Source organism: Hemitrygon akajei, chromosome 3 (genome assembly GCF_048418815.1).
Source record: "Hemitrygon akajei chromosome 3, sHemAka1.3, whole genome shotgun sequence".
In the NCBI taxonomy this organism is placed as follows: domain Eukaryota; kingdom Metazoa; phylum Chordata; class Chondrichthyes; order Myliobatiformes; family Dasyatidae; genus Hemitrygon; species Hemitrygon akajei.
The window spans coordinates 36,779,725-36,797,507 of NC_133126.1; the positions used below are offsets into that span (position 1 = coordinate 36,779,725).

The window sequence follows — 17,783 nt, forward strand, 5'->3', positions numbered from 1 at the left end:
GACAGAGCATTACTGTAAATATACTTCGTCTTACGTGGTCATGGCCAGTGATTCCCAGAAGCCAGTGGGATGCTGCTTTTCTTCAAGGAAGCTTTGTGCATGTTGCTGAATCTTTTCCTCTGGCTGGCTTGTCATCTCTTCCCATGATTGGGACAGGTTGTCCGATGTTGGGTGTGAGAATTATAGAACCTGATTGACTATAATTGTGCTCTTAAAGATGGAGAAGTTGCCCTGGAAAAAGACACTGATATAGGTTTGCTTATCGTTCAGAGAATTTGGGAGATTTTGCAGATTAGCTTTATGGTGGCCTGAGGTGGACACTGTAGGTATTCCTGAATTGAGGAGTGTTCAGGAGTGCAGGGATCTCTGTTGCCCTGCATGTAAGTACTGAAAATCACTTTCTTTGTTTGTTCACACTGAGAGGGAGATCAGACAGTTCTGAAAACAAACACATAAACAGGAAATTCTGGAATCATTCAGCAGATCAGGTAGAATAAGTGAAAAGTGAAACAAAGTTGATGTTCCAGTTGTAAACTGAAACATTCACTCTGTCTTCATTAGTCCCTGAAATTTTAACTGCATTTCTCCTTCTGCTGATGCTGAGTGAACAAGCTGAATAGTTCCAGCATTTCCTATTTTGCATCAGGTTTTGAGCATCTGCTTTAAAAATAAAACTTCATTTGAATACTGGAAGTTCAGCTAAGGGATAAGGAATGTGTGGTATGTTCTGGGGCAGGACAATGTGCAGGTTTTTAAAGCAAAAACAAAATTGTTCAATGCCACATGAATCTTCAACTAGAAAATGTTCTGGGTGGTTAACAAAAACCTACCGGTGTGCCATTAGTCTTTTAGTTTTACTGCTGCAAACTTTAAATGTACTTCATTTCTTATTGAATGGTCACTGTAGGAGTGATAGAGAGACTTTGGACGCCTTAGGTGTAATAGAGAGTGACACCCTCTCATGTAGTGCAAACAATGGAATAAGTATTTTTAGTATCCGGGGTATATTGGACTGTGCGATTGGAAGTCACTACAGGGGCTTTACATTTTGGGATATGAAGCAGGTGCAAACATTAGACATAGTCTTTAACAACCAGTTCTTTGAGCTCTACTCCTAATATCGACACTATGGAATACATAATCTTGTTGACGTTATTTGAATACTTAAGTCCAGGTCTCCTTTCCAGCCATGTAGAGTTTTTGTCCTTTTTTTCTGCACACTACTGGCCCTTCAGGCCACAATGTTGTGCCGACCATGTAACCTACTCTAGAAGCTGCCCAGAGTTTCTCTAGCGCATAGCCCTCTATTTCTCTCAGCTCCATGCACCTATCTAAGAGGCTCTTAAAAGACCCTATTGTATCTGCTTCCACAATCGCCGCTGGCAGTGCATTCCATGTGGGCTATTGATTCCATTTATCTAATCTGGATACTCAGGAACGTTGCCGCCAAAAGTACTCTTTTTGGGTAACTGGTCAATAGTTACCCCTGATAAACTATCATCAGTCACTTTCAGCACACGCTGATGCACCATTACCAAGTGATATGGCACTGCAGAGCTGCTGACAAGTTCACAGTAGCTGAAGCCTGTTACCATTCAATATGTTCGTTTACTAGGTAACCCGCAACACAATATCTCTGCAGTTAAATGAAATTGTAGAGTTAATTATGATCGGCCTTAATTAGAGAGCATATGTTGTGGTCTGTAAACATGGCCCTTAGATATCGATGGGTGAACATAAGATTGCTACAAACCTGAACCCTTGGAAAATGATCTCCCCATCAAATATATTGGAACTATAGTTTGTAAGACACTGAAGGCTTTATCCAAAAGACAGAAATACACAGGTAAAACAGTGACACAGGAAGTGCTAAATGCTAAGACTAATATATTGAGAGTTCATTTTTAACTCAATCATGACTTTTACTCAGATATAACAATTAACCATATAACAATTACAGCATGGAAACAGGCCAACACGGCCCTTCTAGTCCATACCGAACGCTTACTCTCACTTAGTCCCACTGACCCGCACTCAGCCCATAACCCTCCATTCCTTTCCTGTCCATATATCTATCCAATTTTATTTTAAATGACAATACCGAACCTGCCTCTACCACTTCTACTGGAAGCTCGTTCCACACAGCTACCACTCTCTGAGTAAAGAAATTCCCCCTCGTGTTACCCCTAAACTTTTGCCCCTTAACTCTCAATTCATGTCCTCTTGTTTGAATCTCCCCTACTCTCAATGGAAAAAGCCTATCCACGTCAACTCTATCTATCACCCTCATTATTTTAAATACCTCTATCAAGTCCCCCCCCTCAACCTTCTACGCTCCAAAGAATAAAGGCCTAACTTGTTCAACCTTTCCCTGTAACTTAGGTGCTGAAACCCAGGTAACATTCTAGTAAATCTTCTCTGTACTCTCTCTATTTTATTGACATCTTTCCTATAATTCAGTGACCAGAACTGTACACGATACTCCAAATTTGGCCTTACCAATGCCTTGTACAATTTTAACATTACATCCCAACTCCTATACTCAATGCTCTGATTTATAAAGGCCAGCATACCAAAAGCTTTCTTCACCACTCTATCCACATGAGATTCCACCTTCAGGGAACTATGCACCATTATTCCTAGATCTGTCTGTTATACTGCATTCTTCAATGCCCTACCATTTACCATGTATATCCTATTTGGTTTATTCCTACCAAAATATAGCACCTCACACTTATCAGCATTAAACTCCATCTGCCATCATTCAGCCCACTCTTCTAACTGGCCTAAATCTCTCTGCAAGCTTTGAAAACCTACTTCATTATTCACAATGCCACCTACCTTAGTATCATCTGCGTGCTTACTAATCCAATTTACCACCCCATCGTCCAGATCATTAATGTAAATGACAAACAACATTGGACCCAGTACAGATCCCTGAGGCACACCACTAGTCACCGGCCTCCAACCTAACAAACAGTTATCCACCACTACTCTCTGGCATCTCCCATCCAGCCACTGTTGAATCCATTTTACTACTTCAATATTAATACCTAATGATTGAACCTTCCTAACTAACCTTCCGTGCGGAACCTTCTCAAAGGCCTTATTGAAGTCCATATAGACAATATCCACTGCTCTACCCTCGTCAACTTTCCTCGTAACCTCTTCAAAAAATTCAATAAGATTTGTCAAACATGACCTTCCACGCACAAATCCATGCTGACTGTTCCTAATCAGACCCTGTCTATCCAGATAATTATATATACCATCTCTAAGAATACTTTCCATTAATTTACCCACCACTGATGTCAAACTGACAGGCCTATAATTGCTAGGTTTACTCTTAGAACCCTTTTTAAACAATGGAACCACATGAGCAATAAGCCAATCCTCCGGCACCATCCCCGTTTTTAATGACATTTGGAATATCTCTGTCAGAGCCCCTGCTATTTCTACACTAACTTCCCTCAAGGTCCTAGGGAATATCCTGTCAGGACCTGGAGATTTATCCACTTTTATATTCCTTAAAAGCGCCAGTACTTCCTCCTCTTTAATCGTCATAGTTTCCATAACTTCCCTACTTGTTTCCCTTACCTTACACAATTCAATATCATTCTCCTTAGTGAATACCAAAGAAAATAAATTGTTCAAAATCTCCCCCATCTCTTTCGGCTCCACACATAGCTGTCCATTCTGATTCTCTAAGGGACCAATTTTATCCTTCACTATCCTTTTACTATTAATATAACTGTAGAAACCCTTCGGATTTATTTTCACCTTACTTGCCAAAGCAACCTTGTATCTTCTTCAAAGGCAACACGAGTGAATCTGCAGATGCTGGAAATAAATAAAAACACAAAATGCTGGCAGAACTCAGCAGGCCAGACAGCACCTATGGGAGGAGGTAGTGATGATGTTTTGGGCCGAAACGTCGTCACTACCTCCTCCCATAGATGCTGTCTGGCCTGCTGAGTTCTGCCAGCATTTTGTGTTTTTACTTGTATCTTCTTTTAGCTTTTCTAATTTCTTTCTTAAGATTCTTCTTACATTCTTTATATTCCTCGAGCACCTCATTTACTCCATGCTGCCTATATTTATTGTAGATCTCTCTCTTTTTCCTAACCAAGTTTCCAATATCCCTTGAAAACCATGGCTCTCTCAAACTTTTAACCTTTCCTTTCAACCTAACAGGTACATAAAGATTCTGTACCCTCAAAATTTCACCTTTAAATGACCTCCATTTCTCTATTACATCCTTCCCATAAAACAAATTGTCCCAATCTACTCCTTCTAAATCCTTTCTCATCTCCTCAAAGTTAGCCTTTCTCCAATCAAAAATCTCAACCCTGGGCCCAGTTCTATCCTTCTCCATAATTATATTGAAAATAATGCCATTCTGATCATTGGACCCAAAGTGCTCCCCAACACATACATCCGTCACCTGACCTATTTCATTCCCTAACAGATGATCCAACACTGCCCCTTCTCTCGTCGGTACCTCTATGTATTGCTGCAAAAAACTATCCTGCACACATTTTACAAACTCCAAACCATCTATCCCTTTTACAGTATGGGCTTCCCAGTCTATGTGTGGAAAATTAAAATCTCCCACGATCACAACCCTGTGCTTACTACAAATATCTGCTATCTCCTTGCAAATTTGTTCCTCCAATTCTCGCTCCCCATTAGGTGGTCTATTATACACCTCTATAAGTGTTACTACACCTTTCCCATTTTTCAATTCCATCCAAATAGTCTCCCTAGATGAGCCCTGTAATCTATCCTGCCAGAGCACCACTGTAATATTTTCTCTGACAAGCAACGCAACACCTCCCCCTCTTGTCCCTCCGATTCTATCACACCTGAAGCAATGAAATCCAGGAATATTTAGTTGCCAATCACACCCCTCCTGCAACCATGTTTCACTAATAGCTACAACATCATATTTCCAGGTATCAATCCATGCTCTAAGCTCATCCACCTTTCTTACAATTTAAATGATCATTTGTACAGGCAAGGTGCATCGTACATAGAGGCACCAAAGTCATGAATTTAATTAAAAATAGACTTTGTTTCCTTTATTGATCACAAAATTCAATACAGGAAACATCTGAGTCTGACACAGTCATCACTAGTAAGGCATCACAATTCTACCAGAGCATTGCAGAAGCTGAGGTAAACTGTAAGGTTTTAAAACTAAATTGCAAACTCAGTGGAAAATACTAAATCTAAAGATGTCACAAACATTAATGAATACCAGTTTCCATAGCAACCCATGGCACATTCACCAACATTGCATGGATCCAGAACACTTGAGGGACCCGCTGAGATGGGTGTATTTAAAGGATGCACCAGACTGAAATGAAGTTAGGATGTCTCTGTTTAGTACCTAGGGATCATTAAAAACATTAATTAGCTCACACTGTTGTTTACTGTAGATAGATTCAAGAGGTAATTTTTTTAAAATCTAGAGGCTCAGTATCAGAACAATCAAAGATAATTCTTTAATTAAAAGAAATTCCAGACCAAATTTTACAACTTGTGCCCAACACCGGTACTTATTCCCATTAGCCAAGCTAACCTGGTCCAGCTTTGAAACACGGACATCACCGGCCTGGACAATTCCAGCACTGAGCAGGGAGGAATGGAACAGAGACAGGACCTCAAATGCTATTTTTATGGGATGTTTGAGCAAGAAATACAAAAGAAAAGGCTTTGGAAATGAGTAGGGGAGTGGGATAAGTGGATAGCTTTTCCAAGACGCTGGCACAAATATTATGATCAAAATAGTCTCTTTTGCATTTTTGGGAGGACTGGAATGATCGTTTTACCATCTCAATCAAACTTTAGAACTTCACACAAAGCAGCACACTCCCAGTACAGTAAGGAAGTTTTTATTTTAGTCTCTTTATGGAATACAGGCATTGTTGGCAAGGGAAATATTCAGTGTTCATTCCAAATTGTTCCTGAAAAGGTGATGCCAATCTAACTTTGTAAGCCGTTCCAGTCCTTCTGGTAAAGGTATTCCCATGGAAATGTACAATTTGGAATTCATGGATATAGAGGCAGCGGCAATAAAGGAATTTTCAAGTCAGCATGGTGTGAAGAGAAACATGGAGAGATGGTGGTCCTCCTATACACCTGCTGTCCATGTCTCTCTGTGGTGGAGTTGTGGGAGGTGCTATTGGAGTAGTTTGGGCAAGTAACTACACTTCATTTGTAGATGGCATGTACAGCAACCCTGATGCACCGGTGATGGAGGATATGAATGCTTAGGGTGCCAATCAAGCAGGCTGCTTTGCCCTGGATGGTGTCGAACTTCTTGAGTGCTGTTGGCGCTGCACTCATCCAGGCAAGTGGAAAGTATTCCATCATGCTCCAGAGTTTTTCCTTGTAGATGGTGGAAAGAATTTGGAGCATCAAAGTAGATTAACACTCAGACCTTTCACACTGGACTTCAATTGACAGCCTCTAAGGCAGCATGCTAATCTTAACCAAGGCTGGCTTTATGCCTGAACTCTGTGTTATTGTAAGGATTGTGGCTTAAGAATTCTGGAGATCTTTATTTTTATCTTTTTATTCATCATTGGTAATATTTCCTACTTCTAGAACTCATTCTGATTTGGTGACATGCACATTAATAGTTAATATTCCATGTTAGCATCTATAGTTGTGGTGGCTTAAACTGTCAATCTTCTGCCTGTCCTTCCTTCTGAAATCATAGAACTTTACAAAGCTTTGCTCTGGTATTCTCTGTTCAGGTTTTGTTAGTTTTCATTGAGTTATGGAATCATACAGCACAGAACTGCCCTTCAGCTGGCCCCATCCACCATTCTGCCCACCTGCACTAATCAAATTTGCCCACATTAGGTCCCTGTCCTTCTGTGGCACCTAAACAAAGTGATCGTGTTTGATTCCAACACCTCCTCTGGCAGTGGGTTCTAAATATCCACCTCCTTCTGTGTAAAAAAAATGGAATCCCCTTTAAAATCCTCTGTCTCACCTTAAGCCGGTGCTCTCTTGTGTTTGAAACCTTTACTGTAGGGAAAGAAGGTTCCGATTATCTACCTACCCTTGTCTGTCATAATCTTATATAATCTCCATCAGAATACCCCTCACACACCTACACTTCAGGGAAGACAAGCCCAGCCTTTTTCACCTCTCCCCATAACTAAAGATCCAGTCAACACTCTAGTGAATCTCCCTGCAATCAAATCCTTTGTGTAGTGTGGTAACAGAACTGCACACACTACTCCAAGTGTAGTCTAACCAGATGCAGTTTGCCAACACTTATGACCGATGAAAGTAAGCATGCCTTGTGCTTTCTTTGCCAGAGTGTCTGCCTGCATTGCCAGTTTATGGGAGCAGTAGATCTGAACCCTACAGAGTCTCTGTTCACCATCATTCCTCAGCACACGACTATTTACTGTATTTGTCCCACCAACATTTCACTTCCCAAACTGCATCACCTTGCACTTGTTGAGAATCAGAATCAGATTTATTATCTCTTATAAATGTCGAATTTTGTTGTTCTGTGACAACAGTACAATGCAAGACACAAAAATCACTTTGAGTCACAAAAATAAACAAACAAATGAACAAATAGTGCAAAAGGTGCAAAATGAGGAAGTGTTTTTGGTTCAGGGACTGCTCAGAAATCTGATGGTGGATGGGTAAAAGCTGCTACTAAAATATTGGGTGAGGGTCTTCAGGCTCTTACTTCTCCTCCCTGATGGTAGTAATGAAAAGAGGGCATGTCATGGATGGTGAGGGTCCTTAATGATGGATGCTGCCTTCTTGAAGTACTGCCCCTTGAAGATATCCTCGATGGAGGGGAGGATTGTATCAGTGATGGAGCCGGTTGAGTCTACAACTCTCTGTAGCCTCTTGCCATCCTGTACATTGGAGCCTCCATACCAGGCTGTGATGCAACCAGTCACAATGCTCTCCGACGTGCATCTGGAGAAATTTGCAAGAGTCTTTGGTGACAGCTAAATTTCTTCAAATTCCTGATAAAATAGAACCTTTGGGGTGCTGTCCTCATGATTGCATCAATATGTTGGATGCAGGATCGATCATTTGAGATAATGACCCCGAGATCTTGTAACTGCTTACCTTTTCCACTGCTGACCCCTTGATGAAGACCGATGTTTGTTCTCTTGGTTTCCCCTTCCTGAATTCCACAAACTATTTCTTGGTCTTGTTGAAATGGAGTGCAAGGATAGTGTTGAGGCACCATTCAACCAGCTGATCTATCTCTCTCCTGTATGCCTCTTCATTGTCTACTGAGATTCTGCCAACAACAGTGGTGGAATTGGCAAATTTATAGATGGCAGTTGAGCTGTGCCTAGACACGCAGTCATGAGTGTGGAAGTGTGCCTGTGTTGATTACCTGTGAGAAGGTGATGTTATTACCAGCTCCCACTGACTGTGCAAATCAAGGATCCAATTGCAGAGGGAGGTACAGAGGCCTAAGTTTCGAAACTTATCAATTAGTACTGAAGGGATGATGGTGTTGAATGCCGAGTTGTAATTGAGTAACAGCAGTCCGACGTATATTTTACTGTGGTCCAAAGCAGAGTGGAGAACCAGTGAGACTGCTTCTGCTATAGACTTGTTGGTGTGATTGGCGAATTGCAGTAGCTCCACATCCCTGCTGAGGCAAGAATTGTTCCAGCTACGACCAACTTCTAAATGCATTTCATCACAATAGATGTGCGTGCTACCAAGCAACAGGTGTTGAGGCTGCTCTCCTTGGACACCGGTATGATTGATGCCCTTTTGAAGCAGGTAGGAACCTCAGACTGCAGCAGTCAGAGCTTGAGGGTATCCTTGAACACTCCAGCCTGTTAGTGAGTGCAGGTTTTCAGTTCCCTGCCAGGGACACTGTTGGGACCTGACGCCTTGTGAGGGTGCACCCTCTTGAAGTACTTTCTGACGTTGACTTCTAAGGCAGAGATCACAGGATCGCTGGATGCTCTGAGGATTCACACAGGTTACCCTCCCTCAATAAAAACATGCATAAAAGGCATTCTGCTCATCTGGGAGTGAAGCACCTTAAACATCTATGCTGTTAGCTTTTGCTTCATAGGCAGACCCTGCCATTGCAGTTGTGCATCAACTGTGTCACTAACTTCCTTTGGAATTACCTTCTCTCTCTCACAACAGCCTTCTGTGGGTTGTACCTGGACTTCTTGTAGGATTCTGGATCACCGGTCTTGAATGCCACAGATCTATCCCGCAGCAGACTGCGATTCTCCTGGTTTATTCAGACCTTCTGGTTTGGGAAGACTCAATATGCTCTTGAAGGCGCACATTCACCCATGCAGTTCTTGATGAAAGGGGAGACAGCTGTGGCATATTAATCAGATCTGAAGATGAATCCCCAAATATGGTCTGGTGCACCAATTCAAAGCAGACTGTAAGTTGTCCTCTGCCTCCCTTGAGCATACACCTCCATGGTCTTCACCACTGGTGCTGTGCTCCTCAGCTTCTGCTCGTACGCCGGGAGTAGAAGTACAGCCAGGTGAATGGACTTGCTGAAGTGCAAGTGTGAGATTACAAGCTCATGATTGTGGATTAAGAGTGATGGAGTGGGTTGGCTCCCCTGGTTTTGCAGGTGACACATTGGTGGCAGATGGTCAGAGACTTCTTCAACCTAGCCTGGACGAAGTCCCTGTGATGATCTGGAAGGCATCAGTGCGCAATGTCTCATGACCGTTCATTACAGTGCTCAGCTCCTTGTGTGCCATCCTGACATCTGTCCGAGATGGAATTTCATCTGTCAATGATCCACCTAGAGTTACAACATATCCTGCTGTACCCTTAGACAACCTTCCTTGCTATTCATGATACTTTAAATTTCTATGCAATTTACAAACTTACTAATCATCTCTCCATCATTTGCATCCATGCCAGCAATATATACTACAAACAATAAAGGTCCTAATTACTACAGCACATGACTAGTCACACAGGATAGTTAGAAAACTATCCCTAATCCATTATCCACTGCCTACTATCACCAAGCCAATTTTAGATCTAGATTGCCAATTTGACTTGAATCCCAACTGCTCTAACCTTCTGGATCAACCCATTGAGCAAAACCTTGTCAATACTTTCTAAAAGTCCATGTAGATATTATCTACCATCCAGTCAGATTAGTGAGAGAAGATAACCAGATAAAACCAAGTTATTTATTCCCATTCAGTTCCTCCCTTTCCAAATGTACATAACTCCTACTCTTAGAATGTTACTACCACTGACATTATGCTCACCAGCCCATGGTTATCCAGCTTCTGTCTGCTGCCCTTTCTAAATTAAAGAACTGGGGGAATTAAAATTCTGGCAAGGAGGGGACCATTGAAACAGCCATAGACTTCTGAATTTGGAAATTTGGAAAGATGCAAAGATTCCTCTGTTTGCCACCAAATTTAAGCTTGTGTATGTTACTTTGATTATTAAGTTGTTTGCTCTGGAGACTGATAGAAGGTTATTAAATTATGTGAGACATAAGTAGGATAGTCAGAATCTTTGTCCCAGGGTAGAAAGGCCAAAAGCCAGAGGACATTAGTTTAAGGTGAGAGGAGGAAAGTTGAAAGGAGATGTGTGGGACAGGTTTTTTTACACAGAGAGCTGTACATGCAGGAACACGCTATGAGGGGTGAGGGAAACTGATATGACAGTGGCTTTTGAGAGGCTTTAGGACAGGCACATGGAAGTGCAAGGAAAGGAGGGATATGGAAAACAGGTTTTGTTTAATTTGTTATGATGTTTGGTGCAGATATTGCAGGCCAAAGGGCCTGTTCCTGTGCTGTACTGTTTTGTGTTCTATTAATTCATGCTGCGTGAGAATAAATAATGATTCATATGTGGCTGCAGGTTGGCGAGATTAAAGCCCATGCTGCTGAATGGAAAGCTAATGTGACAGCAGAATTCAGGGAAACTCGGAGGCGATTAAGTGTGGAGATTCACGACAAACTTCAGAGGGCAGCAACGATCCGGAACATGGAGCGAAGGCGGCTTGGCTTGGACCAGCGAGCTCATTCCCTGGACATGCTCTCCCCTGAGAAACGGTTGGCATTTGCAGGTCTGGAGACAGGCCAGTTCAAAGCATCATCTCAGGAAAGTATAAATGGCAATGCTAACAATCTGCAGCAGAAGGAGACAAGGCAATACGACAAGCACATGCAAGGAGCGTCAGAAGACAATATAATCAATAAATGTGGATCTTCTTCGAGAGGAGTCAAGAGATACAAAAATAAAGAACTTAGAAGAGAAATAGCAGAGGATGTTAGAAAAATATATGAAACGTTTGGGAATTGTGCAGTGGATCAAGAGAAAAAGGATCATGAAGAAGCGAAAGAAGGCAACCCCGATGTTCCAGCTATAACAAGTTACGTTCAGCACCCAGAGGCAGAGGATGATGGGGTAACTAATGAAACCAAAAATCCAGAGAACAGGAACTTACTTGAAAAGAAGATATAAAGTTACACAGCGAACAATGTAACAACTTTGAGGATTTTAAAAATTCTTGACATGTGCCTTATCATTTTCAAAATGTGAGAAAGTTATTTTAAACACATGCATGGTCCATGGAACCTTTATTGTGCCACTGTGATACAAGGGTTTCACTACCAAATATCAAACTTCAGCTGTTTGAGCTATGACCGTGTGCTTTGAGAAGGACCATACGAACATGGGGAAAATGTTAAGAGGACCTATTGCTCATTACCAATGCAGTATATTTTAGGAAGGAAGTGGATGGCTTGATACATTGTTATCAGATGTCCCACTTAATCTCTGTATATGTTTACTACTGAGAGGATTCACCTTTGGAATATTTATTTCCTCTAATTTATTATAACTGTTATACAATTTTTAAACATCAATTTGTGCGAACACCTTGTGCATCTGCTTGGCGTGTGCTGTATGACCCTTTCAAGATGTTACATTTGTGATAACGATAAGACTTCTGTTCGCAGAACAATGTGGCGAAGTTACATTGTTAACAATGTCCTTGTGTGATTGCTAAAGAGTAACATAAGCACTCAACGAAAGTCTGCATGTTCACCTCTTTGTAATTTAATATGCAACTTCTAAGACTAATCTTGATAAATGTTGATTTCTCAGGGCTTTTTTGTCCTGCTATTACAAAGTTTCCTATATTAGGTTTTACACATTATAGGGTGTTGGGAATAATATTACACACAAGTAATGATTCAAAGAAAGCATGTTGGTTATACTGGTCTATGATCATTCTCTTTGTTGTCTGTGATTCTTCTGCAATTACTACAAATAATTAGTATTGGTTCTTGAAAATTAATATCAATAAAATGAAGACAGAGCCTGTCAAAGGTAAGCAGGTATTTTTAATCGATGTTTCACCACTTTTTTTTCCCCTTGTTATTAAGGCTACACCCTTGATTCAGTCTTCCTGTTGAAGAGGCTGGTAAAACAGGTTAGACATCCTGAAGTTGCCTAAAGTGCAGATGTTGCAGTTCAAAAAGATCAAAAGGATATTTTTCCAGCGTCAAACATTTCTCCTCTGCAGAATTCTTAATTTATAGGCCTAATTGGGAACAGACAGGCAAAATTCACAGGATACCTGATATATTTATGTCAGAAATTACTCAGACTGAAACTGTCAATCTTGGGTATTTACCAAGTGGTTTTAAGACACAAAAGACAAAGAGCTTGGAAATGCATGCTCTGAGGACTATTCTAACTTAAACACTTTATACACTTTAGACTCCTAATCACACCAATTTTCACAGACTTGGAGAAAGGGACTTAGTAATAAGGCCTTTGTAATTAGGCCTTCAGTGACTTAGCTGTGCATTAGTTAAGGCTCTGGCAGTAGAATCTGGGAACTTTCCAAACTGGGCCACTACCTCCGATCTTTTTTTCCCTCTAACCATGCCCCTAGCTGCCAGAAACCATGTACAATCTGTTAAGGCATTTCTAGCCTGCATCAGTGGTGTTTCATATCTGTTGTTGCAAATGTATTTGAGATTCTGTGCTGACTCATCATAGATCCTCACCAGGAGCTGAGCCTCAGAAAGAAATCCTGGCTGATTTCGTGACAGTCCCATCAGGCTCACAGATAAAGCTACATGAGGTCTCTGTGAAAATTTGGATCCTAAATTGTGACCATGTTTTTAAGCATAGAACAATCTATGCCCAGCATATTTTGAAACAGCAGTGGAATTATGCAAATAAAAATCAATTAAAGGGCAGATACTGAAAATCTGAAATAAAACCAGAATATTCTGGAAATACTCGGGGGTCAGGCAGCACCTGAGGAAAGAGAAATAGAGTTATTGTTTCAGAGTGAAGACCATATTAGGTTAATGTAAAATTATTTCCAACTGGTTAATTGAAAATCCAATTTTCATATTTTTCATATTTATTTCTTTCTGTAAAGTTGTAAAGTTTTTGAACTAAAGAATGAATAATTTTCAAATGTTTTCTTTCTGTGATTATTGTTTGTCAACATCAATGACTGTGTTCCATCAGATTCCATCTCAAAGTTAAAGATAAGTAATGTTCTATGGAACCCATTGAGTTTGAATTTTCATATAACTCACAACATGAGCTCTTCAGGAGAGTAACATTTGTTAATGTTGTGCCATTACATGACAACATTTCAACTATGGAGTGCAATGCGATTCTGCTAAGCTAAAAATAAACACCAGGGAAATAACCCCTCAGAACAGGAATTTCCAAGTGCAATTTGTCCAATTACATCTGATGTTTTAAATTCTTTACCAAAATAGGAGTTTGGTACAGTAGATATACAGTATGTTTCTGGCAAGGTGTAGGTGATTGATCACTCAAAGAAAATAAAGCTACTTTGATCTATGTGATTAAGTATGAAAGTATTATTGATGACAGATCATCAGTCTTTGCTGGCCATGAAGCTGACAGCTGATTTGCAAGTTTTGTGCACATGTAGATGATCAAATATTTATCTTTCTCTGATTATTCCTCGATCCTCCCTCATGTACACTTCAAGCTAATCTTACGCCTACGGTTCTCTGCTCACTCACTGCACAATCTCGTCCAACAGCATGACTCTCTGAGATACGGTACCTTGATAAATTTGTTTAATATTGCCACACAACACATGAACAGTACCATATCGTACAGGCCCTTCTAGTCACTACATGGTGCTGACCTTTTGACCAACTCTAACCCTAACCTCTCACATTGCCCTCCAATATTCTTCCATCTATTTGCCTATTTAAGTGTCTCTTAAATGTCCCTAATGTGCTTCTTTCTTCTCCGCCTCTGCTTTCATGTACTTACCACTCTCTGTGTTTAAAGCTCAATGCCCATTAGACATTGGGTTAATTCTACATCCTGAATAACTATATCTGGGAATTGTTCTTCCATTTCATGCCTTGTGGTGCATTGGGCAGCATTTTTGCTGTTTCCGTAGCATTTGACTGTTTTTTTTAAACGAGGTCCAGCTACTTGCTTGATGCTTAACCCAGCATGGATGGAAAGTGTGCAAAGAACCAGCCGGGTTGGAACTGGGCACCATTTGCATCGAAGTCCGGTGCTGATGTCACCACACCACTGGCCAGCTGTAATTAAGAATGGCTAGGAAGATTTTTCAGGAAGGTTGAATCTAGTGAGCCTTATGTTACAGAACTAAAGGAAACTGAGGAGGTGATAAATAGGAGCTCCAGGGAGTTAGTCACCCCTAACTTGCTGGAGGCAGATAGCCGGGTGACTGTCAGGAGAGTAAAAGGGAATGGCCAACCAGTGCAGAGCACCCCTGTGGCTGTTTCCCTCAATAATAAGAATACTGCTTTGGATACTGTTGATGGAGATGACCTACCAGGTGGTAGCTGTGGTGACCAGGTCTCTGGCACTGTGACTCAGAAGGGGAGGGGTAGAACAGGATTGCAGTAATGGTAGGTGATTCCATAGTTAAAGGAGTAGACAAGAAATTCTGTGTATGTGAAAAAGATGTCATGATGGTAAGTTGCCTCCCAGGTGCCAGGGTCAGGGGCATCTTGGATTGGGTCCACAGCACTCTAAAGAGTCAAGTCAAGTCAAGTCACTTTTTATTGTCATTTCGACCATAACTGCTGGTACAGTGCATAGTAAAAATGAGACAATGTTTTCTCAGGACCATGATGTTACATGACACAGTACAAAAACTAGACTGAACTACGTAAAAAACAACACAGAAAAAAAACTACACTACAGATCTACTCAAGACTGCATAAAGTGCACAAAACAGTGCAGGCATTACAATAAATAATAAACAGGACAATAGGGCAGTAAGGTGTCAGTCCATTCAGTCCAGGCTCTGGGTATTGAGGAGTCTGATAGCTTGGGGGAAGAAACTGTTACATAGTCTGGTCGTGAGAGCCGGAACACTTTGGTGCCTTTTCCCAGACGGCAGGAGGGAGAAGAGTTTGTATGAGAGGTGCGTGGGGTCCTTCATAATACTGTTTGTTTTGCAGATGCAGCGTGTAGTGTAAATGTCCGTAATGGCGGGAAGAGAGACCTCGATGATCTTCTCAGCTGACCTCACTATCCGCTGCAGGTTCTTGCGATCTGAGATGGTGCAATTTCCGAACCAGGCAGTGATGCAGCTGCTCAGGATGCTCTCAATACAACCTCTGTAGAATGTGATGAGGATGGGGGGCGGGAGATGGACTTTCCTCAGCGTTCACAGAAAGTAGAGACGCTGCTGGGCTTTCTTTGCTATGGAGCTGGTGTTGAGGGACCAGGTGAGATTCTCTGCCAGGTGAACACCAAGAAATTTGGTGCTCTTAACTATCTCTACCAAGGATCCATCGATATTCAGCGGGGAGTGGTCACTCCATGCCCTCCTGAGGTCAACACCCATCTCTTTTGTTCACATTCAGAGACAGGTTGTTGGCTCTGCACCAGTGAGTGTGAGCAGCCAGTGTCTTGGTACATATTGGCGCCGATGACGTTGGTACGAAATGGGAGAAGGCTCTGAAGACAGAATTTAGGGAGTTAGGCAGAAAGCTGAAAAGCAGTACATCCAGGGTAGTAATCACCGGATTGCTGCCCGTATCACTCACCAGTGAGGGTAAGAATAGGATGATTTGGCAGATGACTGCCTGGCTGAGGAACTGGTGCAGGGGACAGGGTTCCAGATTTCAATAGGTTCAACTTAATGTCAGAGAAATGAATACAAAATACATGCTGAAATTCTTTTTCTTCGCAAACATTTCATATCACTGGGATTTCTTCTGGGGAAGCCATGACCTGTACAGAAGGGATGAGTATATCTGAACCAAGGGGTACAATTATCCTTGCAGGCAGGTTTGCTGTTCTGTTGGGAAAGGTTTTAAACTAAATTGGCAGGGGAATCAGAACCAGAGTGATAGGGCTGAGGATGAGGCTGTATGCAACCAGATGCAGTGTGGAGTGAGACTGTCAGGAAAGACAGGCAGATGATAGGACAAAATTTCAGTCAGTGGGATGAGTTGCAGTGTAACATGGGGACAAAATCAAAAAGGGTGACGAACACAGGACTGAAGGTGTTATATTTGAATGCACACAGTATACAGAATAAGGTAGATGATCTTGTAGTGTAGTTGGGGATTAGCAGGTATGATGTTTTGGCTATCACTGAGTCACGGCTGAGAGATCATCATAATTGGCAGCTTAACATCCAAGAATTGTATCGAAAGGACAGGAAAGTAGGCAGAGAGGGTGGGATGGTTCTATTGGTAGAAAATGAAACCAAATCTTAGGAAAGAAGTGACATATGATTGGAACATATAGAATCCTTGTGCGTAGAGTTAAGAAACTGTAAGAGTAAAAAGACCCTGATGAGAGTTATATAAAGGTCTCCAAACAGTAGCCAGGATGTCGTCTACAATTTACAACCAGAGATAGAAAACTCATGTTAAAAGGGCAATGGGGGTTTCAAATGCAGGCAGATTGGAAAAATCTAGTTGGGGAATCAGAGAATTTATAGAATGCCTATGAAGTGGCTTTTTTGAGCAGTTTGTGGTTGGGTCCATTTGGGGATCAACTCTTGGGTGTTGTGTAATGAGCCGGATTTGATTAGGGAACTTATGGTAAAGTAACCTTTGGGAGGCAGTGATCATAATATGATAGATTTCACCCTGCAATTAAAGAGGGAGAAGCTGAAGTCAGAAGTAGCAGTATTAGAGTGGAGTAAAGGAAATTATAGAGGTATGAAAGAGGAGCTGGCCAAAGTTGATTGGAAGGAGACACTATCAGGATGACCCTAGGATAGCAATGGCTGGAGTTTCTGGGAGCAACTCAGAAGGTCTAGGACATATACATCCCAAAGGTGAAAAAGTATTCTAAAGGCAGGAAGACACAACCATGTGTGACAAGAAAAGTCAAAGACAACATAAAAGCAAAGAGAGGGCATATAATAGAGCAAAAATTAGTGGGAAGTTAGAGAATTGGGAAGCTTTTAAAAACCAACAGAAGGCAACTAAAGAAACCATAAGGATGGAAAAGATGACATGTATGTAAGCTGACCAACTATATCAAATAGGACACCAAAGGTTTTTTTTCCGATATATAAAGAGTAAAACCGAGTCAAGAGTAGATCAGACCACTGGAAAATGATGCTGGAGAAGTAGTAATGGGGACAAGGAAATGGCTGATGAACTGAATAAATATTCTGTATCCTTATTCGCTGTGGAGAACAGTAGCAGTATGCTGCAGATTCGAGTGTGTCGGGGCAGAAGTGAGTGTAATTGCTGTTTCTAGGGAGAAGGTGCTTGTGAAGCTGAAAAATC

The 17,783-nt window shown here is 41.4% G+C and overlaps 1 protein-coding gene across 5 annotated transcripts in view; it reads left to right on the plus strand.

Annotated features, from left to right (window-relative positions):
- The window catches only part of LOC140724868 (potassium channel subfamily K member 10-like), a 55,100-nt gene extending 41,632 nt beyond the window's left edge, over positions 1-13,468 (plus strand). For all 5 annotated transcript variants that reach the window (XM_073039583.1, XM_073039582.1, XM_073039585.1 and 2 more), the window contains one exon: positions 10,885-13,468. In XM_073039583.1, coding sequence (XP_072895684.1) covers positions 10,885-11,490 — 606 coding nt within the window. In that variant the 3' untranslated portion in view covers positions 11,491-13,468. The remainder of the gene's footprint in view (positions 1-10,884) is intronic.
- The last annotated feature ends 4,315 nt before the right edge of the window (positions 13,469-17,783 follow it).